The sequence below is a fragment of the Heterocephalus glaber genome, unplaced genomic scaffold (assembly GCF_053883595.1).
Source record: "Heterocephalus glaber isolate CG9 unplaced genomic scaffold, H.glaber_assembly_v1.0 deba00001481, whole genome shotgun sequence".
Classification (NCBI taxonomy): Eukaryota; Metazoa; Chordata; class Mammalia; order Rodentia; family Bathyergidae; genus Heterocephalus; species Heterocephalus glaber.
The window spans coordinates 6,035,610-6,061,774 of NW_028258317.1; the positions used below are offsets into that span (position 1 = coordinate 6,035,610).

A 26,165-nucleotide genomic window follows, 5' to 3' on the forward strand; every position below is an offset into this window, starting at 1 on the left:
ACAGTTAAAATGTGTCTGGACTCTTGGACTCCTGTAAGTACAAAACAAGAACAGAATCTTAAATGTGCTTAGAGAAAAGTAATAAATCACTTATAAATGTAGGCCCATTAGAATTACAGCAGACCTCTCAACATAAAACTTAAAGGTCAGGAAAGCTTGAAATGAAGTGTTTCAAGCCCTAAACAATTTCCAATCCAGGCTGATATATCCTGCAAAACTATCTTTCAAAACTGATGGAGAAATAAGATATTTTCATGATAAAGAGCACCTAAAGGAATTGATGACCACCAAAGCAGCACTATAAAAATTTCTGAAGGATATTGTCGAAACAGACAATGAACCTAACAATGACAAAAGATCTAAATGAATACACCAGGTAAGGTGAGCAGTTAAGTAGAAGGGGAAAATAGGGAATCAGCAACACGAAAATAAGGCAATGATAGGAATAAGTCAATACCTATCAGTAGTAAATCTCAATGTGGCAGGCTCAATATCCCAATCAAAAGATACAGATTGGCAGAATGGATTAAGAAACAAAATCCAACAGTATGTTGCATACAAGACACACATTTAACAAAAGAAGAAATTCATAACTTTTTAAAAAATCAAAGTATGGAAAACTATATTCCATGCAACAGGAATCCCCAAAAAAAGCAGATGTAGCTATTCTATATTCGAACAAAGTAGGCTTCAAGCCAAAAATTATTAAGAGGCCAAGAAGGTCACTACATATTGATTAAGGGACTAATTCAACAGGAAGATATAGCAATTATTAACATATACATCAAACAACCATGAAACCAACTTCATAAAACAAGTGCTACTAGACATAAAAGATCAGATAAACATAAACACAATTATAGTGGAGGACCACAATACCCCACTATCACAAATAGATCAACTAGACAAAAAAAAATCACTGGGGCTGGGGATTTAGCTTGGTGGTTCCACCACCTGCCTTGCAAGCGCAAGGTCCTGAGTTTGATCCCTGGTACCCCCCCAAAAAAATCATTGAAAAAGTATTAGAGATGAAGAGACTTTTGAACAAATGCACTTATACTGGAGTGTTCACCCAACAACAGCTGCAGCACATGGAACTTTAACCAAACAGACCACATACTGGCCAATAGGCAAGCTTAAGTAAATGCAAAATAACTAAAATTATGCCATGCATATTATCAAGTTATATAGCTCAACAAATCTAGAAAGCAATGGCAAAAAAGAAATAATGCAAATGCAAGGAAATTAAACACTACACTCTTGAATAATCAATAGATCACAGAAGAAATTAAGGAAGAAGTGGGTTTCTACAACAAAACTATGCCAGTACATACAACACACCAGAACTTATGGAACACATGGAAGCAGGTGTAAGAGGGAAGTTTATAACTGTGAATGTCCAATTTAAACAGAGTGAGCTAAAATAACTTAACAATATACCTAAATGTCCTAGAAAAACAAGAATAATCCAAACCCAAACTTAGTACTAGAAAGAAAATAAAGATCTGAGCAAAAAAATCAATGAAACTGAGACTATAAAAACAATACAAAGTATCAATGAATTTATGAGTTGGTTCTTCAAAAGAATAAACAAAACATCCAAATCCTTTAGCCAATCTCACCAAAAAAGGAGAGAAAAGAACCAAATCAATGCAATTAGAAATGAAAACGGTGAAATCAGAATGGATACTGTCAAAATCAAGAAAAAATTTAATAAGTATTTTGCAAACCTGTATGCCAATAAATTGGAGAAGTCAGAAGAAATAGATTTCCAGATATACAAATCATCAGATTATACCTTATGACCAAGTAGGCTTCATCCTAGGGATGCAAGGATGGCTCAATATATGCAAATCAAGAAATGTAATACATTACATAAACAGAAGGAGAAAAATTACATGATCATCCCAGTAGACACAGAAAAAGCCTTCGACAAAATTCAACACCCATTCATTATATAAACAGTGAAGAAAGTGCAGAAAGATCTTACCTCAATCTGATCAAAGCCACTAATGACAAACCTACTCCCAATATCATATTAAATAGGAGAGATCTGAAAGCTTTCCCTATAAAATCCATAACAAGACAAGGATGTCCACTACCACCACTCTTCTTCAATATAGTACTTGAAACATTAGCCAGAACAATCAGTCAAGAAAAAGAAATAAAAGGGAAATGCATAAGAAAGAGATCAAATTATCATTATTTATACTTGACATGATCCTCTTAGAACCAAAAAAATTCTACGAAAAGAATTATAGAATATTGTAATTCAACAATGTAGCAGGATACGAAATTAACACACAAAAATCAATGGTGTTCCTGTACACCAATAATGAACTCACCAAAACAGAAATTAGGAAAATACCACTCATGACAGCATTGAGGAATATTAATATTTAGAAATTAACCCAGCTAAAGAAGTGAAAGAACTGTATAATGAAAACTACAGTACTCTGAAAAAGGAATTCTTAAAATGCAATTTTTATGACTAGTAAAATAGTTATCTAAAAATAAAAACTAGAAAATTTAACCACTCCTTAGTTGAATGAAGAAAAAAGATCACACAATATCTTTTTTAATATTTACATACTGAAGCTCATTACACAAAAACCTTGCAGGTTTTTATTTAAAACTATACATATAATACATGAATTTACCTGGCAAAAACTTTAAAGCTTGTAGCATCTGTCTTTCCTGAGAGAAATCCACCATCAAATGAGTCATGTTGTCACTGACCTTTGGTTTCAAAGAAAGGCGAAAGGCTGAAGCCATTGTGACTCTATGGAAAACACAAACATACTGTTCACAATAGAAAAATAAGAAACATCCTATTGTATTAAATTTATAAAATGGAAAGAAAAAATTATTTCACACTAATGATTTCAGAGACTATAACAAAGGTAAACAAAAATTTCCTTTGTCTTGAAAACTGAATAAAAACCTTAAATGCTTTTAAGACATTTAAGATAACTTTTAACAACTATGGTCAGTTTTATAAAATTGAATATATATGCAAAATCACAAGAGATAAATGTTTAATATAATAATCTTTACTAAACCCAATATTCATCTGAACCTCTGTACACTCAATCTCACTGACTTCCTGATGCCAGCCTCATTCCTTTCCACACACCAAATAAGGAACCGTAGGTACAACCTAATTCAAACATTCTCCCTAGTAGTCACAGCTACCCCATGTACCTCAAACAAGAACAGAGGCAGAAGGAGCTAATAACAGCTAAAGATGGAGGCCATGGATGAAAAAGGAGAGAAGTGAAATCATGATCAGTGAGTACCATATTAGCACATGTCACTCTGGACTATTATAAGATACATTGAGGTACACTATGAGAAATAGGCCTGTGAAATTAATTACATGTCATGGAAATAGTTCAATACATTTTTATTAGATGGATGTGAGGTGGAAAACAAAACAAAAATGAAACCAAACCCAATCTTACTTTACCAAAAAATGTGGGGAGACTGTTCCAAATTAAAACCAAAATTAGAACCAACTGAGACCAAAAGAAACTCTTATTCCATATATTTATAATTTTATCTAAAATTTCAATTTTTCCTATTACAGTAAATTTCCACAAGTATCATAAAGAAAGTCCCTTATTATCTTTGGTCAAAGAATGATACAGAAGTACTATTCATGAATGTTGTCTTCCTCATTGGCATAGGAAAAGACTTTATGAACAAAACCTCAGTAGCATGAGAACTAGCACAAAGAATCAACAACTGAGATCTCATCCTATTAAAAAGCTTCTGCACTGCAAGAGAAACCACCAACAGAGCTAAGAGATAACCTACAATGTGGGAAAAATTTTTACTAGCTATTCTTCAAACAAAGGACTACTATCTAGTATAAAGAACTTAAAAAAATCAGACCCCCCCAAATTTAAAGACACAATTCAAAAACGGGTATCTGAAATGAACAGACATTTCTCAGACAAAGAAGTAAACGCAGCAAATAAACATAAGAAAAAATGTTCAACATCACTGGTCATTCAAGAGATGCAGATGAAAACAACACTGAGATTCCACCTCACCCCAGAAAGAATGGCTGCTATCAAGAAATCAACTAATAACAAATGCTGGCAGGGGTGTGGGAAGAAAGGAACCCTTCTCCATTGCTGGTGGGAGTGCAGACTGGTGCAACCAGTGTGGCAATCAAAATGGAGATACCTCAAAAAACTAGGATTAGAGGTCCGATTTGATCCAGCTATTCCCCTGCTGGTCATGTACCCAAAAAAATTAAGAAACTATACCACAGCAATATATGCGCACCCATGTTTATAGTGGCACAGTTTGTAATAGCTAAAACTTGCAAACAGCCCAATTGCCCATCAACTGGAGACTGAACAAAGAAGATGTAGTTTTTAAAAAAATAAAATGGAGTACTACTCAGCCATAAAGAATGAGAAACTAGAGTCATTTACAGCTAAATGGATGCAAATCAAGGTCATACTCTTAAGTGAAATAAATAGGATACACATGTGTAAATACTGAATAGTTTCTCTGGTGTGAGAAACTGAAAGTGTAAATAAGAATCAAAATGCATAACAAATAGGGGCCAGGGATTTAGCTCAGTGGTTCCGCTGCCTGCTTTGCAAGTGCAAGGTCCTGAGTTCGATGCCCAGTACCAAAAAAACCCAAAATGTATAACAGATAATGTGAATCTGGAAGAAAAGGTCTAAAGGGGAAGAGGAAGTGGGAGGAGTGGGGGAAAGGAAAGAAGGTAAAGGAAAAAATATGAGAAAAGGAAAAAATGGAAACAAAGTCTTTGTAAATAGGGAGGGGTGGAGACGTTGAAGGCAGGGCAGGGGAATGGGGAAAAAATAAGAACCAAGATACATCATGTAAAGGTACAAATTCTCAATGATTAATGTCATCATGTTGTATACCTAAAATGTACCGATAAACTTAATGAAAAAAAAATTAATGAATGACGTCTTCCTAGTTTACAATTTCAGAGAGAAAGTAAATAGGAGCTCTGGAGTGACAAAGGCAGTATCAATCCTAGATAACTGGATCTCCCAAACCTGACCAAGAGATCAAGAGGATGAAAGATGTCAAATTTGCTGTATAAAAAAATTATTTTACTTTGTTTTAAAACTAAGAAAGTAATGACTTTATTTAATAATAACAACGAGTAAATAGGACCAGGGATTTAGTCCAGTGGTTCTGCCGCCTGCCTCAAAAGTGCAAGGTCCTGAGTTTGATCTCCTGTACCAAAAAAAAAAAAAAAAAAAGAGTAAATAGTACTTTATCAAGAAGAAAGTGCTATACTGAAATACAATTTATAGGAAAGGGAACTCACACTGTTTACTATATGCCGAGTAAAAAGCTGGCTGAATATTACACACATTACATTAAATTGTTTGTTTCAAATAATAATATTTTATTTATACCAAACAGAAGTTATGAACAAGGGGTAATAAGTCTTACATATATAGTTTTTTGTTGGTTTTGTTTTTTTTTTTTGTACTGGGGATCGAACTCGGGACTTTGCACTTGCAAGGCAGTCAGTGGAAGCACTGAGCTAAATTCCTGGCCCCATATGTAATTCTTTATCGCCTCAAGTATCTTTTAATTTGAAGATTTCTTAAAAAGTTATATTCAGAGAAATACTTAAATGCTCACTGAATCAGTGAATGAGTTTGAACCTACTTTATTTCTTTTAAACCTGATAAATATTTAACTGTTTAATGAGAAATGCTGAGGGAAAATATTTGGAACTACTTTAGAAATTTAAAAATATAAAAACCCACAAAATCTAGAAAACTTCATTTAATCAATATGAACACAAAGCAAAAAAAAAGTCCCCCAGAAGAGTATTAGGGAAGTTTAACAAAGTCTAAAAAATATGATTAATTTCTAGTCAGTGAAAGCATACAAGTTTATATTAATCTACTGAGGTAGGCAACGATGCTATCATCTTTTTTAAAAATAGAACTTTCATTTAAAACTCAATATATTTAGACAAATCTGTCTCAAATCACTGACTAAAAATATGAAATTCATATATCAGCCTCTAACAGATTCACATGGTTAGTCACATTTTAATTCACCCAGACTTTCCTAGTTTATTTCTAATACTACCGGCTGAGTTCAAGGATCCTTTACTCCTACTTTGTGCAAAGAGATAGTAACAAAACATGAATACATTTAATTCCTCAAACTACCTAATTTGATTCTCTCCCTCATGACCCTTTTCTTCCAAGAACCAGTAATTCCCATTATCTACTTACACTAATCTTCCTCCAGTACTACTAAGTACCCAGAAATATACACCACTGATTTGTAAAGCTCTGGAGATGTGCTTTTTTCTTCCCATTTCTCCCGTTAGTTTTCCTTCTCACTCTTGCTGTTCCTCTGCCGAAGTTCTATCATAGTAAATGGTAAATACTCAGTTCTCAGAGATACTTTCATTTTTTATTTGATTTCCTGCTCAGATGTTATATATTCTCCTTTAAAGTCAATTTCTGCCCTTACATAAAAGGGTAATCCTTTTCTGGCTTGGTGAAAATAATTATTTTATTATGACTATATAAAAATTATTTTCATAAAAGGCAATAATAGAATTCTAGAAACACACTTCCTGGTGGAGCAGAAACAGCATCAGGAAAACCTGAACAATAAGAAACTAAAAAATCACATTTAAAAAATTAAACCAAAATCTAGAAACTGGGGCTGGGGATTTAGCTCAGTGGTTTCGCCACCTGCTGTGCAAGTGCAAGGACCCGAGTTCGATCCCCAGTACCCAAAAAAAAAAGAAAAGGAAAAATAAGAAAAAGGAAAAAAGGAACAACACGATTCAGGATAGGCCATGAGCAAAACAAAAAAATGAAATATGGCTCTGGCAGAAATAAGGAATCCTGAGGATCACCTAGATACTGATGAAATCAAGGCAAGAGGCTGGCTTAGAAGACATGGTAAAGTCAAGCTTCAATGAAGAGTAAGCCATGAAATCTGGTCATAAAATTAAATTCTGACAAACCAATCTGGACACAGATAAAGAGGTCGGGAGTAAAGACTGGATTTTGGAAAGCACAACACCATCATACAGATTCTTTAATGAAGGAAAGAGGATTTTACAAGGTCTCTCACAAGACCTCTGGATAGCCTAAAACCTGATTAGAAAGTAATTTCTAATCCAAAAGATTTGGAATCAGAGTAGGACATAAGAGAATAGCAGCTAAATAGGAAGAATAATTTAGCCAAGGTGGAAGATGGATTGTTCATAGCAAATTCCAGCAGACACAACTCAAATCTCTCTTACTCAAAACCTGTTTTGTCTAGCAATCATTCCTCATATAGCCAGTATTTTTAATCCTCAAACTCTCATAATCACACTGGGCACAATGACATATTCCTGTAGTTCCAGTTAGCTGGGAGCTGAGCAGGTGAATAGCTTGAGCCCAGGAGTTTGGGGCCAGCCTGGGCAATATAGGAAGAATTTGTCTATTAAAAACAAACAAACAAACAAAAAACTTCTCATAATAATCATCTTTCTACATTCCAGAACTTGTAAGAACAATCCACAACTTTATTGCCTTACATAAAACACACAAAAGTGTAAAATTAGTATTTGTGCAAAGAATACTTTGACTACTGTGTAAATCTAGCTTCTAATTAAAAAAAATACGAGAGAAATACAGAATTGACATTTTCTGCCAAAATTAGCAATAGACACAACACTGGTTTTCACAGAATCTATAATGAATATTTTCATGAATTATCTGATGAAGAATAATTTAATCCCTAGAGCAGTGTTTGACGAGCTGTGTCTCAGAAAATCTCAAAATCCTCAGTTGAAAGAACTTTTAAGTTACAATTTCACTACAGGTAATGGTCAGTGACTTGTCATTAGATCAAAATTGTTCCTTCCATGTTGACACAATCCAAAATTGCCAGCAGCTGCTTCAGCACTCTGATATATTCATTCCAGCTAGTCCTAAACTCCCTTTTTATTCCTGAATCTACCAATGAGAAACACCCTCTAAGATAAAATCTTTAATAATTTTCTTGAAACTTTTTCTTCCCACAGAATATAAACTAAATAGTTGTGGCATTAGAAATAGAAAGGCATGGCACCAGGAATAGGATAAATGAGAATACAAAGGTGTTAAACAGAAGGGCAGCGAAAAGGGAGAGCTTTAGCTCTTTAGGACTACTTAAAAACTGCGGTTTCTCCAAAAATAAGACCTACTTACATTTATATTTAAGGACAACAAAAAATACACTCCAGAAATATGTATTTTGAAAGTATTCAAAATAGCTCCCTCTCTGTTAGTGTAACTAATTAAAAACTGTTCTAACAAAGCTAAAACTATATTTTTAAACCAGAAATGAAATTCTCTTCAAGTACATAATTGTCCAGAACTGTATTCTTAAACCATGTTTTTATTTTTTTTTTTAAATCTTTCAAATTGATTATTCCAAGAAGATAAACAACAGACAGTTTATTTTGTTCTTGGCCATTTGGGTGTTTCTGTTTTAACCAACAAAGATTTTAATTAAAAAAAAAAACTTTCTGAATTTCATTTCTGACTTCAATGCTGATACTTAAATAAAAATGTAGGTTTTATACCATACCTATCCTTGATCTGTCTGGAAGCCTTGGAGAAAATCAGGGAGAAGAGAAAGAAGGTAGTTAGTGCTTTTCATGCAAGTTTCAATGGCAGTGACATGCAAGAAAAGTTAGAATATAAACCCTGCAAAAGATTAGTTCATATTCACCAAAACATAAATTACAGGAAATGTGTATAGTTCACATGAGCTTGCATAATGTGATGTTAGAACTACGGAAATTCAGGCCACATATAAATCATCTTTTAAAAGAAGAAAAATTTAACATTTCAAACTAATTCCAGGTGATAATAAATGCTTTTTCTTACCTTAGGATTATCAAAACATACCTCCACTTTCATTCAGTCTAACATTCTTCAACTAGAACAATCAATCTGTTTAATGGAACATAAATTTCTATGTATATATGTATGTTGATGGTGTCTTGTACATGTCAAATCTGTTTTAATTTTTCTTCAGAGATTTCTTTCACTACTTTACAGTGGTTGTTCCAAGTATTTTTTCCATATGCCTTACCTAGCTAGGGATTTTATATTCTGAGAGCTTGCCTGCTAACATGTAAAACTGCAGGTTTACAATTTTTTTACACTGACAAATGAGGTTGTAATGGCAGAAATTCAGAGGAGAGACCAGAGAAATACAGTACTTGTAGCAGTGGCAACTGTCTCTACAGTGATTTCACAGAGCTGCCAACTTAAACCTATTATACATAAGATATGTCTGTCCTCCCCTCTCTCCTTTCTATTCCCCGCCCCCCTCAAATGCAAGTGCAAATTTAAGAAAAGGATAAAAACTACTTGATGCTGTACAGTCAAACAAAACAATGAAAACGGGCAGGGATTTAGATCAGTGGCACTATGCCTGCCTCGCAAGTGCAAAGTCCTGAGTTTGATCCCCGGTAACAAAAAACAAAACAAAACAAAAAAAACCCAATGAAAACACAACCAAAAAAAGGCTGCCCCTTACATTTTTTTGTAATATATTCAACTAAAACTTTCCTCCCACACTAATCAACATATTTAACAATACATCTGATGTAGAACATGGCTGTTTTACTGAACACTCTATCCCTAGGGCCTAGCATAACACTTGGTACATATTTATACTTAATAATTATTAAATTTAATTGGATGTTAACTAGATGTATATAACATAGCTTCTCTCTCCTTCAGTTCTAAAACTGTTTCTACACACTATTGGGTCATTTTTATACCCACCCTGAAATATTTTGGTCTAAGTACCATTATACACAAAAGAATTGAGATTTAAGAGATCAGCATATTATACCATCCCAGCATTATCGCCAATCAACTCTGTGACCTTGTATATACTAATAATTTTATTCTTCTATTATGTTAGTTAACATTTCTAAAAATCCTTTCCAAGTTCCACATTCTATAGCAAAAACCCCAATTCTGTGGCACCTGTATGTGCCTTAAGTAATGAAATAAGTTTGGAACCAGGGATAATACAAATGGTAAGAAAGTTGACTATATAAATTTTAAAACTACTGTCATTATAGCTGGAATTATAAAACAAAGATTGCAATGTGTTAAGAGAGAGAAAGAAGAGATTCTTCTCTGTACCTGATACTTCTTTATACATGTAGAAAGTACCACTAGGATTACTCCCTTAGCATCTCTATTCCCTCATTTCTTCTTGGTAAGTGATGTGACTTATTTGATTATGAGTTTGAAAGGAGAAACTAGAAATGAGTATCTCAGCATGTTATCATTTCATATACCATGCTGTTTGTGAAACACCAGAAAAGCAATACATGAAAAGCCAGATAATCTAGGAAAGCCTGTTGTCACATGTCGTTACATATAATATATCCACTTGGCAAAACAAAATTCTGTGATGTTAGTTTCAAATTTTATTGTACATACATTATGTAAAGTAAAGGTTGAGAAATTATTATCCAATGACAAAAGGACAGAAGTCTTATATTCTGAAGATATTTCTCTAAAAGAAATTAGTATCTAGAAATTTCTGAAAATGAAAAATTAATTTTTTTCTAGAATTTCTTTTGCCAAAGCAGAAAATTATACAAAACATACACATTGCTCTGCATAGCTTGATTCTCCTAGGTTTCAATTTCAAGATTGATAAATACTGTCCATTAAACATCATTGTTTAATAAGTAACTGGCTGATTCAAGGATTTACCACTGTGTTGTTGCAACTACATAATTCTACTTCGTGAATTATGAAGATGCTTCAAGTGAATGCTTAGATTTATTTTTAGGTTACAGTACTGGGTATTACTGGAAAGGCACCAAGAAATATTAGTCACTTTATTTCGCTCATCATCACTATTTAGATCTTCTACTGAAATCCTGTTTGGCAACACTTTAGTTCTCTGCATCCATATCAAAAACGGCTTCTCTTTTTCTCTTTCATTCTATCTTTCCTTCACTCTCAGTTGTTACTAAAATAAATTTTACAATTATAGTACTTTATATGTTACAGGACTCTATCACCTGAGACTAAAGTTCCTTAAGTAAAACTGTAATAAGAGTGCAAAGTAAAAAGAATCACAAACAGTTTGTCACAATTTCCAATTAAATATAAACAAGTTAAACCAGATCTTTTCTTGACCTCTGGTTTTTAACCTGTAAAAACTGGTTAGAGAAACTTTTCTTCTGCATATTTATCAAGTGCTTTGAAAATTAAATATCTTATTTTTTCTGTATTTCTCCTTAATATTATCATTTTTCTCTTTTTATAGAAAAAAACGGGAAAAGTCTCAAAATACTATTTTCCTTTAGGCAAAAATATCAAAATTGCATATCAGTTGATTCCATATACTAGAAGTTTTACATTGTCTATACATATATTTATCTGTTCATAAAAAGAAACATTTTCAAAAAGCATGATCATTTAAAAGTATTTGTCACAAAATATTTAACACTTTTTAAATAACTTTAAATTTTGAAATACACTGCACACATCTAAATTTATGACTAAATACACTTGTAAAATAGTAGGCTGCATTTCTGTAAGACACAAGTATCCACAAATAAAGTAAATACTAAAATTACATTTTAAGGGCCAGGGCTTTAGCTCAGTGGTTCCAGTGCCTGCCTCAGAAGCACAAGGTCCTGAGTTCGATCCCCAGTACCAAAAAAAATTATATTTTAATCTATGCTTAATAAATATTTAATTTGTTTCTAAATTTGCATTTAAAACTAAAACATTCATGCTTTGGTTGAAGCTTCCTCCTCTCCCAGCATTCCTGTCTTCAGCCTAGAAAGGAAGCTTCTGCCAAAGCTTCTCCCTTAAAAGTACCGAGTGAGGTTCTACCCTCTCTTTAATTGCTCCTCTCAGTGGCGAGAGTCTGATTCTGGATGAACTACAATCTAGTGCCATGTGAACACATTCACGATGAGGCCGTAATTCATATGTCTCACTGTTAGGTGGGCTTGAGCCACCAGTGATACATGCATGGCTCTCCCATTGGGCAGCTTTTTATTAATTTTATTATTTAAAAAACCAATATAAGTGATTAGATGTGTTTGTACCACCAGTGGTACAGGCCACCGGATGGGACAGTTATGCATGTACCACTGGTGGCTCAAGCCGACTCCATGTTAATGTGAGTCAGAAGAAGGAGATACACTAAACTCATTTTTTCATCTGTGATCAAATGCAGAAGACACTGTTTCCCTTTCATCTTATCCTGCACTTTTTATTTCACTGTGAGCACTCATAGGTAGGAAACTATTCTCTCTTTTCTAGTCTGACAACTGGATTATAATGATGGGCCTAATTGTATGAATTTGGAAATTATTCCACTCATCCAGCTCTTTCACAGGGCGAATTCAAGATCTAAACTCAGAGTAAGAACAGGAATATTTTAACTTTGGCAAAGGATCCAAGCAGTGTTCTGCTGGCTAGCTGTTGGCAAAGAAGGCAGATTTGGTGGAGTTTTGGTTACCTGTCCATCCAGGGATAAACATAATGATCTAGATCCCATTTAATGATGAACTTTCTGCATGTTTTTAGTATCAACCCAATTTCTAGATGTCTAAAAAAATAAATTAATGTTCTAAAATCCATTCCCATTTGTGCTATTTCACTTTCAGATTATGTAACAATGGCAAAATAGCTCCATATCAGTTCTCATGTGTAGATATGGCAACATGAGAATTTTTGTATTAGTACTTAAAATAATCTTTATGAAGATAATGAAGTACAAAAAATTCATTGCCTGGGTTTTAGTCTGTTATTTTTTGTTAATATGAATAAACTATTCATATTAATCTGATTTAAGCACTTTAACATGGGATATTCACAAATAGTATGCGTTAAAATTTTTTCTTTTTCCAGATACCTAACAATATATTGCTAGACTAATCTTTAAAGTCACTTCTCCTATCTTGTCAGCAATGAAGTGTTTAAAGTAGGCCTGTAGACCATGCAGCTGGCTAGGAAAGAAAATTTCGTTTCTCACTTGGAACCAAACTATTATTTGTATACTATTTGGACATACTAAGAAAATAATTGTTAGCAGCTGTGCATTTTTCTTGAACAATAAACTCGTATTTCTGGCTAGGAAAGACTGACAATTCATTTCACCCCACTCCCAAATGGTTTAAGCTACTAAATCATATTACAAAACGCTGGAAAACACGATCAAAATAGTAAGACAAAAAGAGCAAAGTGGCTTATTAAGAAAATATATTAAAACACAATGTGATTTATCAGAACATTTCCAATCTTCAAACTGTTTGGACAAAGTTTTATCAGAAACAAAGTTGGATAGAACAAAAGAGAGTGAAAGAAAAACGTGTACCACTTAAGAAAACTCTGAAAATGTCAACAGGAAGAGAAATCTGAATGAAACTTTTAGCAGTTTTTCCAAAGAATTGTCCCCTATTTAAATGCAACTGGGGCCAGGGATTTAGCTCAGTGGTGCCACTGCCTGCCTTGCAAGTGCCAAGGTCCTGTGTTCGATCCTCAGTAACCCCCCCCCAAAATGAAACTGAATTCAGTTATTTTTGATTACATGTGTCTGAATTTTATAATTTTCCTGTCTTCCTCACTTTCAGGCTGTCAACTGTTAATTCCTGCTGTTGTTTGTCTGTCTCTAATAGCTACCCTACTTTAGAAGGCAACTATGACAACTGGGAAATAGAAAAATAAAAAATAAAAATTTAGCAATACTGAATTCAAATTAATAGTCAATAGGTTCTGAGAAACTTTCCTGTTCATGAACTCTATGGCTCTGATTCTGACAATTCAAGACACTTTCTGGTTTTTGCATGTTTCTTGGCTGTGCTCTAGATATTTAAGGTTATCACATAAATGCCCTCTGGATGGCTGACATGTTATATTTTTAAAATAGTTTAAATTAATATATAATTCCTTTACATAATAAGTCCTACCAAGTACAAAGGTAAACTATAACTCATCTCCAAATTTAAGAATTAGCACACTGATTCATATTGTTAAATGAAGAAACTGATTTTTTAAGATCCATTTTTAAATGCAAAGATTTAGGCTGAAAATAGTATCTTCTAAATGATTTTTTTTCTACTTCAAATTCACAAAAGAGTTAAATGAAAACATTTATAGTCCACAAATGGAATATAAAGCCACTTTTTAAACATTAATGGTGTTCATTACATGGTCCACAATGATGAAGGAAAATCAAACTTCAGTCACATACTGAAAACCACACACTAATATTTTTCTAATTATAAAGGTAGCTTTTCTACTCTTTCCACATCACATCTTAATAGTGTTTACATGGTTTTAATTTGATAAATTGGTAATGATTTAAAAACAACTCTATATAAAACGAATTAGAATTCAGAATTTGCAATCTCTTATACACCAAAATCCAAGTTAAAACATTAGCAAACTTCTTATTCATTCTTATTTTTATACCAATCATACCCCTTTTAAACAAGGACCTATACTTTTATACTTTAATAAAACATTCAAACAATTACTTAAGCTAAACAGCAGGACATTTATATCTAATAATAAGTATCACAAAGCTATAGTGCTTACATGCATCAAGTGATGATGTTTTCCCAATTAGCTCATAGAAAGAAATATAGATACCTTTTAAACAATACTAGTAGCAAAACCAATCTTTCCTCTATCATGGCAAATTCATAACAAAGTTATGCCTCAGTTCAAATACACAAATAATACAAATTACCAACAGGAATATAACTGAAAAAGAAAATAACTTGACTCAGATGAACTGAATATTAAAGTAAAATTAAACTAATTAATTTATTGATACCCCAAAGATACATACTTCAAAATATCTTCTTTGAAATAAATGAATACAGCTAGCATTTTACCTATCAAGAAACACTAAGCCTATTTCAGTATTAGAAATGACTGTACAAATTCAAAACTAAAGGGATAAACATCTTTTTTCAATACACAGTGTAGGATTTTTCATTGGTTTTTGTACCTTTGAAAATTCTTCAGGTTCCTTTATATCTAATGACCTTGTTGCAAACTCTAGTAGTTCTTCAGAGTTCTCCAGGGCATTATTACATTGGCTAAGCTGATTCTAGGGAAAAAAAAAAACTAAATCATTAAAATGAAGTTTTCTATTTTCACAGAATCTTAAATATAGTTATAATGAACTAACAAGTGATTTTAATACCAATAATTAAAAATGTATGTCACAGAGTTGCTGAAGCAAGATAATCATGACCAGTCATTTATTCAATAAATTTTAATTATTTTAATACTTTGTACTCAGCCTCTTTCCATAATTTATGCACAACAGTGTAACTACATACAAAGATATACATTAGAGCAAAGAAAAAATAAAGCAATTATAAATAACTGGGCAAATTTCCATAAAGATTCTTCATCAGGGTGGTCAGAAAATGATCTACAATTCAAGTTAAAATATCAAAATAATCTATCTGCAGACAATATCCTTTGCAATGAATACTAAATTTCTTGATGATATTTAACTAAGCTAAAGTTTGTGACTCAAGTTATAGGTATGTTCAGTGAATATAATCTATTTATTATACTACTTATGTAATGCCTACTATTATACATCTGAATTTACAGTTTCTAAGACTGGACAGCATATGAACTGCAAACGTAAGTACCTAGAATTTGAAAGCAATGAAGAGGAACAAAAGATTGGAACTGTTACAGTGATATACTCTATCTTCATTGCTCAATACTAATTCCACCTAATACAATCTTTCTTATTTAGTTTTTCTCCTCCTTTCTCTACTTTCTCAGTGAAAACATTGTTAGCAATATCTTCAAAGAAATCCATTTCTAAGCTTTTAGATGTACACAAGATTGTTTGGAATATTTAATATCCATTTCATATTCACATTCATTCTATATTCAAATCTACTTACTTCCCCTTTAAACTAAGTATTAAAAATAAATTATAGGGCCAGGGATTTAGCTCAGTGGTTCTGCTGCCTGCCTCGCAAGCAAAAGGACCTGAGTTCGATCCCTGGTACAAAAAAAAAAAAAATTTTAGCTATTTTTTTGGGGGGGTACTGGGCTAAATCCCCAGCCCGAAATTATAGCTATTTTACTGGTCTCTGATATGCTACAACATTACTTTAGAATAGAAGAGTTAATTCATACTTTGATTTAAAATAGGTTTTAAAGTGTTATTTTAAGAAGCTAACCATAATTTCATAAAAAATAATGTTCCTTCTTGAGAGTAAATCTCTTAGGTTCCAAACAAGAATTAACAACTCACCATTTGAAATATCCCATTTGTAGATTTATGAAAAGTTCAAGCAAAATAACAAAGAACAAAATAGTCACTGTAAATGGTCTAATTGGATCTGACATGAAGGATGGATGGAGAACAAACTCACTTCAACGTGATTTGTGTTTTCCCTAAGCTAGACAGTTTGGATCATTTTGCTAAAAACTGTGACTCTTCTCACTGGGCTACAAATGCCCATTAGGTAACGAAAAGTAGAACAAAACCTGACCATTTTGTAAAGCTCTGGGTCAAATCCTTCTCAGCTCTGTGCAAAGACATGTTATTCATTTAGGGAGTGTCTGTCTAAAAATTGGCAAAAAAAAAAAAAAAAAGGCTTATTAGCCCTAAATTTACCTGGTCTATCTCATCACCCTTCAAGATTGAGAATACCTTCATCCAGAATTCTCTAAAACCTAGGATCACCTTGAATTCCAGCTCAGCCTCACAAAACTGAAGGTGTCCAAGCAAGAACACCATCTCTTAGGAGAGAAAATGCCCTTCAAGACCTAGGATTAGTATTTCAAGCCCTAAAGGAACACCTCCAACTCAGATTGATGTACCCTGCAAAACTATCTTTCAAAATTGATGGAGAAATAAAATACATTCATGACAAAGAGCAACTGAGGAACTTAATGAATACCAAACCAGCACTCCAAAAAATTTTAAACAATATCCTAGGCAAAGACAACCACAATCACAACCCCAGGAAGCCCTTCAGAATGAATCCATCAGGCACAAGAAGAAATTAAATGCAAAGGGAGAGAATCCAACAAAAAGAAAACATCATTACAAGGAAAAGTCAATACATATCAATTATAACCATCAGAAGAAACAGACTGGCAGAATGAGTCAAGAAGCAAGATCCTACAATATGCTGCATAAAAGAAATACACTTAATTCAAAAAGAAGCTCACAGACTGAAAGTTAAAGGGTGAAAAACAATACTCCATGTGACAGGAACCTGAAAAAAAGCAGGACTAGCTATCCTCTTTGCAGATCAAGTGGATTTCAAACCCACACTGATTAAGAGAGACAAAGAAGGACACTACATCCTTGTAAAGGGAAAACTCCAACAGGAAGAGATGACAATCATAAATATCTATGCACCAAATGCCAGTGCACCCAACTATATAAAAGAAATACTAATGGACATGAAAAGTCATATACACACTAATACAATAGTAGTGGCTGGCCTCAATACCCCACTGTCACAAATAGATAGATCAACTAGACAAAAAACAAGTAATGAAATACTAGAACTCAATCAAACTCAACAAATGAACTTAACAGATGTTTACAGAGTCTTCCACCCCACAAAATCAGAATACACATTCTTCTCAGCTGCACATGGGTAGTTTTCCAAAACAGACCACATACTCACTCATAGAACATGTGTAAGAAACTGCAAAGGAATTGAAGTTATCCCCTGTATATTATCTATCAGACCACAATGAGATGAAATTGGAGATCAATAGCAAAAGAAACGGGAAAAATTTCATAAACATGTGGAAATTGAACAACACACTTCTGAATAACCAATGGGTCACAGAGGAAATTAAAGAAGAAATCAGATAGTTCCTTCAATTAAATGACAATGACAATACAACATATCGGAATCTGTGGGACACAATGAAAGCAGTCTTACAAGGGAAATTCATGGCAGTGAATACTCATATTAGGAAAACAGAGCGAGCCCAATTAAACAACCTGATGCCGAACCTCAAGCTTCTAGAAAAAGAAGAGCAAACCCCAAGCTCAGACAAGGGAGGAAATTATAAAGATCAGAGGAGAAATCAATGCAGTGGAAACTAAGAGAATGATACAAAAAAATCAATGAAGCCAAGAGTTGGTTCTTTGAAAGAATCAACAAAATTGACAAACCCTTAGCCAACCTTATCAGAAAAAGGAAAGAAAAGGCCCAAATCCATGCAATTAAGAATGAAAAGGGTGAAATTACAACAGACCCAGCAGAAATCCAGAGGATCTTCAATACCTACTTCCAGAACCTATATGCCAATAAGATGGAAAACAGAAGAAATGGACAGATTCCTAGATACATATGAATTACCAAAGTTGAACGAAGAAGACCTAAAAATTCTAAACAACCTAATATCAACCAATGAAACTGAAAATGTAATTAAAAACTTAACAACTAAAAAAAGCCCAGGTCCCGATGGCTTCACTGCTGAATACTACAAGACATTTAGAGAGGAACTGCTCCCACTACTGTTTAAACTCTTCAGTGAAATTGAAAGGGAAGCAATACTCCCAAATTCATTCCTGGAAGCAAGCATCACTTTGATCCCCAAAGTAGAGAAAGACCCAACTGAAAAAGAGAACTATAGGCCAATCTCACTAATGAACATAGATGCAAAAATCCTTAATAAGATACTGGCAAACAGAATGCAGAAGATCATCAAGAAGATCATACACCCTGACCAAGTGGGGTTCATCCCAGGGATGCAGGGATGGTTCAACATATGCAAATCAATAAATGTAATACACTATATCAATAGAGCCAAGGACAAAAACCATATGATCATCTCAATAGATGCAGAAAAAGAATTTGAGAAAATTCAACACACATTTATGATAAAAACCCTACAAAAAATTGGAATAGATGGTCTCTACCTCAATCTGATAAAAGCCATCTATGAAAAACCAACAGCCAATATCATACTAAATGGTCAAAAACTGAAATCCTTCACACTAAAACCAGGAACAAGACAAGGATGTCCACTATTACCACTCTTGTTCAACATAGTTTTGGAAACATTAGCCATGGCAATTAGATAAGAGAAAGAAATAAAAGGAATAAAGATGGGAAATGAGGAAGTCAAATTGTCATTATTTGCCGATGACATGATACTGTATATAAAAGACACCAAGAACTCCACCAAAAGTCTTCTAGACTTAATAACCAAATTCAGTAGAGTAGCTGGATACAAGGTCAACACACAAAAATCAATAGCTTTCCTCTACAACAATGACAGACTCACTGAGAGAGAAATAGGGCAAACGATTCCTTTCACAATAGCATCCCCAAAACTGAAATACCTAGGAATCAACCTAACAAAAGAAATCAAAGACCTCTTTCTGAAAACTATAGCACTCTGAAAAGAGAAATTGAAGATATCAGAAAATGGAAAGACATCCCCTGCTCCTGGGTAGGAAGGATCAACATAGTGAAAATGGCCATACTTCCAAAACTGCTATATAGGTTCAGTGCAATCTCAATTGAAATCCCAGCACCATACCTTATAGGCTTTGAGAAAACAATCCAAAAATTCATTTTGAACAAGAAGAGACCCAGAATACCAAAAACAATTCTAGGTAGCAAAGACATACCAGGGGGTATTACAACCCCCAAACTGAAACTATGCTACAAAGCTACTGTGATAAAAACAGCATGGCACTGGCAAAGAAACAGACTTGAGGACCAGTGGAACAGATTAGAAGATGTCGAAACCACTCCAGACACGCTCAGGCATCTCTTCTTCAGTAAAGGAGCCAAACATCCTCACTGGAGGAAAGACAGCCTCTTTAATAAATGGTGCTGGAAAAATTCGGTTTCAACTTGTCAAAGATTAAAACTAGACCTATATCTCTCACCATGTACTAAACTAAAATTGAAATGGATTAAAGATCTAAATATTAAAAGAGAAATGCTGAATTGGCTGGAACAGAGGTTAGGTAGACCTCTTCAAAATATTGGTGTAGGAAAAGATTTTATGAACAAAACTTCAGTTGCCCGTGAACTACCACAAACAATCAAAAAGTGGGATCTCTTCTATTAAAAAGCTTCTGCACAGCAAGGGAAACCACCAGCAGTGTGAAGACAACCCACAATGTGGGAAAACATCTTCACCTGCTGTTCCTCAGACAAAGGTCTACTATCAAGAATCTATAAAGAACTTAAAAAAATCAGACCTCCCAAATTTAAAGACCCAATCTGAAAATGGGCATCTGAAATGAACAGACATTTCTCAGACAATGAAGTAGAAACAGCAAATAAACATATGATAAAACGTTCAACATCACTGGTCATTCGAGAGATGCAAATGAAAACAACACTGAGATTCTGCCTCACCCCAGAAAGAATGGCTGCTATCATTGAAACAACCAATAACAAATGCTGGTGGAGCTGTGGGGAAAGAGGAACACTGCTCCACTGCTGGTAGGAGTGTAGACTGGTGCAACCACTATGGAAATCAGTATGGAGATACCTCAAAGAACTAAAACTGGAAGTCCCATTTGACCCAGCTATTCCCCTGCTGGGTATCTTCCCCAAAGAATTAAACGAATCATACCACAGTGATATATGTGCACCCATGTTCATAGCAGCACAATTTGCAATAGCTAAAACTTGGAAGCAGCCCAATTGCCCATCAACTGGAGACTGGATAAAAAAAATGTGGGATTTTTTAAAAATGGAGTACTACTCAGCCATAAAAAATAAGAAAATAGAGACATTTATACCTAAATGGATGTACATGGAGGTGATACTCTTAAGTGAAATAAATAGGACACGTGTAAATACCGAATAGTTTCTCTAGTGTAAGAAAATGAAAGTGTAAATAAGGACTAAACAGTATAATAGATAATGTGAAATAGGAAGAAAAGGGACAAAGGGGAAGGGAAAGTGGGAGGAGTAGGGGGAAAGAAGGGAATGGAATTAATATGAGAAAATGAAAAAATGGAAACAAAGTCTTTGTACATAGGGAAGGATGGAGGGGTTGAAGGGAGGGCAGGGGAAGGGGGAAAAATAAGAACCAAGAGAGATTATGTAAAGGTACAAATTTCCAATGATGAATGTCATTATATTGTATACCCAAAATATACCAATAAAATAATTTTTTTTAAAATGCTATGGATTTACTTTGAGGTCAAGGAAAAGCAAAATGGGAGGTTATATGGAGAAATACAATTTAAAGAGCACTTATACACCAGTTATTTGAAGAAATAAAGAGTAACTCTGCGAACTCAAAGGAAGAAGGCAGATTTCCAACCATAAAGGAAATGGTTCACTGAGGAAGGAGTCAACAGTATAGCACTTGCCTAGCATGCATGAAGAACTCGATTCAATTCCCAGTACCACTACCACCACCACCAAAAATAAAATATAAAAAAATAAAAAGGAGGAAATGGCATCCATTGCAAAGATATCATCTCTTTTTATAGTTTTTTAAGAACTATCCCAAGAATATTGTATGGTAAAATTTCCATTATCGATTACTGTACCTTTTCCTTAGAATCATAACACAAAAATATGCTCAAGAATGAACAGTTCTGTTCACAAAAGCTGTCTCAGTAACTTAGAATCTTACTTTTTAGGTGGTTACCTACTATCCCCTTAGTATCCCTTCATATCCTCTAAATACTATAAAAATTGCCAAAATTTTTGTAGCATCAAGGAAATAAATATTAAAAATTATAGAGGATAATAAAGTATAAGATTTTTAAAAAATGAAATCACAGGAGAAAATGTAGACCTGAAATAATATGAAAAGATAGTGCTAATATCCTTCTTGTCATCACTTCCAAATAGTATTTAAATTGTTTCTTCCAGTAAGTCCCCCCAGAGATAATTAAAAGCTAATGAACTTTATAGAATCCTTCATTAAAGTATCAAGAGTACAGCCATGCCATTTAAAAAGAGCTCAGGGGCCAGGGATTTAGCTCAGTGGTTCCACTGCCTGCCTCGCAAGCGCAAGGTCCCAAGTTCGATCCCTGGTACCAAAAAAATAAAATAAAATAAAAAAATAAAAAGAGCTCAAATACAGTTTTAATGGAAGATTTCCATGAATCAAATCAGTTGCAAAAAAAATTACATTCATTATGGAAATTAAGATTCTCAAAGTTTAGAGAGGACACAGTTTACCTGATACCGTAGGAAAAAAGCAATTTAGATAAACATGCTTGACTCTAGTATGCACTGCTGGGAGTTTAGTCAATCTAAAAATATAAATTTGATAGTTATTTATAAAAGCAATAGTCGCAGCCTGTCCTAAGAAAAGTACCGTAGATTTTATATATGCACACTTTTATCCAGCTCCATATAAGGCTGTCAGAAAATAAGTTCTTGGACAAAAGAACTAATTAAATAAATAAAAATAAAAGAAATTTTGATATGAAAAGAAACATCACACTTCTGGAAGTCTAAAGACATATTTTAAACCCAAATTGCACACTGGGCAGAGATTATCCAATTTTGAAAAGTCTCAATCATCATGAATTAACAAAGAATAACACTTCCTAAAAATCAAAGTCTATGTGCCATGATATGAACACTACTTGAAGTCTTCTCCAAATCAACACTAACTTTGCTTCAAGATGGTAAGACTCTTACTGACTTCTGTTCTTTGATTATCTCAATGAATGAACTGCCTTCCCTCTCTATCCTATATTAAGTAAATTATCCCTCCATCCAAGCTTTCTAACAACCAGTAAATAACTGCTTAACTCAATTTCCTTCATGACCCCTCTATATCATGCATAGAATATAGGGCTTATATGAACATTGTGGGTGTGTTTGTGTGTCTACATGCATGTGTATATGTGTGCACATGAACATGCATGACAAAGACAGGGTTGGGTCTCCTTATATAGTCCAGAATGGCCTTGAACTCACTATGTAGACTCGAAGATCCTCTTGCCTCAACCTTCTAAGTGCTAAGATTACAGATATGGACCGCCATGTCTGGCTAATGTTATTCTTAAATTAGATATTTATCTTATGTACAATTTTGCTTACCCTTGTAAATTCTAATGTCTTTGATAAAAGGACTTGATCTTCCTTTCTTTTGCAGTTCTTTCAAATTATTTCCATTTAAGAATGTGAAATCCATGAGGATAAGAGCTCTTTTGCTCACTAACATATACACAAAATAGAGTACAAAAGTTGTCTACTAAATTCCTTACATGTTACTGATTAAATGCATGAAAATGATATATTAGCAATCAAATATTATCACTGACTTACAATATAAATTTGCTAATAAGTGACAATCTAGACTAGGTTCTTAAATATTAATTTTATTTCTTTTTTTTTTTGAGACAGGATCTCAGTATGTAGCTCAGGTTGGCCTTGAACTCACTATGTAGGCTGCCCTTAAACTCATGGTGATCCTCCTGGCTCAACCTCCTGAGTACTCAGATTACAGGTGTGTGCCACCACACTCAGATAAATATCAATTTTAAACATTAAAATGGAAAACATTTTCAAGGTTTTTCAAATTCCTTTACAATCCTAAACTATCTATAGAGTAAGCACATCAACACACAATGAAGATGATAAACTTTTAAAATCAATGTAGGACAATTATAAGTACAATTTTTTGTTTGTTTTTTGTTTTTTGAGGCAGGGTCTCCCTTTGTAGTTCAGGCTGCCCATGAACTCACTATGTAGGTCAGGCTGGCCTTGAACTCGCGGTGATCCTCCTGCCTCAGCCTCCCAAATGCTAGGATTACAGGTATGCACATGCGGCTCTGTAAGTACAATTTTTAATAATGCTTTTAAAAGAAATTATTGTAAGAGTTGTAAGAGTTATTCAATGCATTTAAATTCTGAATAAAGGGAGATGTGATAAAAGAACCTAAGAAGAGCTAGTCAGTCAACTGCTGTCAATTAAAAGGTAGCAACATGCTAAGAATGTGTCTGAGTGGCATAAGTGACTGCCCAACATTTATATGGCCTGGGGTTGTATCCCCAGCAGAGAAAAAAAAAAGAAGACGAAAAAAAGCTAGCAGTATAGTAAGATACATGAAGAATATAAAACAAGTAGGAAGTATTTTTCTAAACTAAATGCCAAAGTTCCTGCTGTCAAGGTAGACATCGACAATAGTTAATTTTATCTAGCAAATTCTACATTTAAAAAAAAAGTCTATTAAATGCACCAAGCTCCTCTAAAAATGCCAGAAAAATATATTATGAATACATATTTACGCAGAAAAAAGATCCCAATAAGCAGAAGACATCAACCGGGCATTCAGAGTTTAGAAGTAAAAAGGAACATATTAGCATCAGCACTGGAAAATCACTCACCCCAATAAAGCTTATAGTGACAGTAGAACTGGATAATGCACATTCAATATGCATGAGGGTTTTGCCACTTGATGGAAAAAGAAAAAGACAGGAGCAAAGGTATGACTCATGGTCACTTATTTAGTACATTGTATGAGCTATAGTGACAGAAGTGTTGGCTAGTAGTAGACAAGGACAAACAGGGCTGATCTGTGGAGAAAAAGTACAGAAAGGGGAAAGGAAATGTTCAAGATTAAGCAAATGGCTGCTTAAAGGCCATGTGAAACTGGTGCTGTAAAGAAGGCTCTGGGCCTGAGACAAAAGAACAAAAACCCACAGGATGAGTCATAGGTTAGCTCTTCAGAAGATGCTGAACTTTCCTTTCTTCTTTTTTTTTTGAATGAAAGAATCTTTTATTAAAATTTATGGAAACTTAATGATTAAACTAATTTTCTTTGAAAGACTTAATACAACTCTCACCCCCAAACATAAACAAAATATAAACAACAAACTTAAACCTGGGAAGAATAGATATTCCTGAGAGGGTATCCTTAGAAATAAAGTGTGTATAAGAGAAAACAGGAACATTCATATCGTTCCATATCTTCAAGATTCTCAAAGATACCTATGATCAAAACCAACATTCAAAAATCAGTCATATTTTATATACCAATAATGAACACTCTAGAAGGAAATTAAGAAAACAATCCCATTTATAACAGCAGAAAAAAGAACACTTTGGAGAAACTATAAACAATGAGGTGGAAGACCTACACAGAGAAAACTACAAAACATCACTGAAAGAAATTTAAGATAATACAAATAAACGGAAAGACATCCTGTGTTCATGAACTGGAAGAGATAATATGGTTAAAATGTCCACATGACCCAAAGCAATATACTAATTCAGTACATTTGATAGTGCCTATCAAAATCCCAACAACATTTTGGGAAAAATAAAAACCTTCTAAAATTGATATGGAATCTCAAGGGATCCCAAATTGCCAAAAGAATCTTGAAAAGGAACAAAGCTGGAGGCCTCAACACTGATTAAACAAGGCTGCAGTAATCAAGTGTGGTATTGGCACAAAGACAAATAAGAGAAAAGACAAAAGAGAAATAGATTAGAACACAGAGAGCCCATATGTAAACCCTCACATATATGAAAAAATGATCACTGACAAGGGTATCAAGATCATACAATGGGAAAGGACAAATGGCGTTTGGAAAACTGAATACTCACGTGCAAAAGAATAAAGTAAGACCCTTACTTTATATTTCATACAAAATTAATTTAAAATGTCCTAAGGATAAAATCATAAAAATCTCAGAAGAAAACAATTGGGAAAAGTTTCATAACATGGCATTTTGCCATGATTTACTGGATATAACTTAGGCAACAGAAGCAAAAATAGACAAAAAGGACTACGTCAAACTTAAAAATTTCTTCATTATAAAGGAAACAACCAAGAGAATGAAAAGTCAACCCCCTCAATGGGATAAATATCCACACCAGAGAGATGGGGATGTAGCTCGGTGAAAGAATACTTGCTTAGCATGCCAGAGGCCTTAGATTCAATCCCAGCACCCTCCAAAAAAAAACCCTTTGAAAATCAAGTTTGGAATAGGAATTCCTACAACTCAACAACAAAAAACCCCACAAATAATATGATTAAAAGATAGGCAAACAACCTGAACAGATACTTCTCAAAAAAAAAAACAAAAAACAGAGATGGTCAACAAGCATGCAAAAAAAGATGCTCAGCATCTCTAATCATTAAAGAAATGCAAATCAAACAAAACAGTAACA

General features: G+C 33.8%; 1 protein-coding gene across 8 annotated transcripts in view; it reads right to left on the bottom strand.

Moving 5' to 3' along the window:
• Fsd1l (fibronectin type III and SPRY domain containing 1 like) overlaps positions 1-26,165 on the bottom strand; it is a 75,249-nt gene that overhangs the window by 34,754 nt on the left and 14,330 nt on the right. For 7 of the 8 annotated variants that reach the window (XM_013073479.3, XM_087184212.1, XM_013073482.3 and 4 more), the window contains 3 exons: positions 15,040-15,141; positions 8,608-8,630; positions 2,661-2,782 (listed from right to left, as the gene is read on the bottom strand). In XM_013073479.3, the coding sequence (XP_012928933.1) occupies positions 2,661-2,782; positions 8,608-8,630; positions 15,040-15,141 (247 nt within the window). The remainder of the gene's footprint in view (positions 1-2,660; positions 2,783-8,607; positions 8,631-15,039; positions 15,142-26,165) is intronic. The other variant, XM_087184215.1, reaches the window with a different exon arrangement.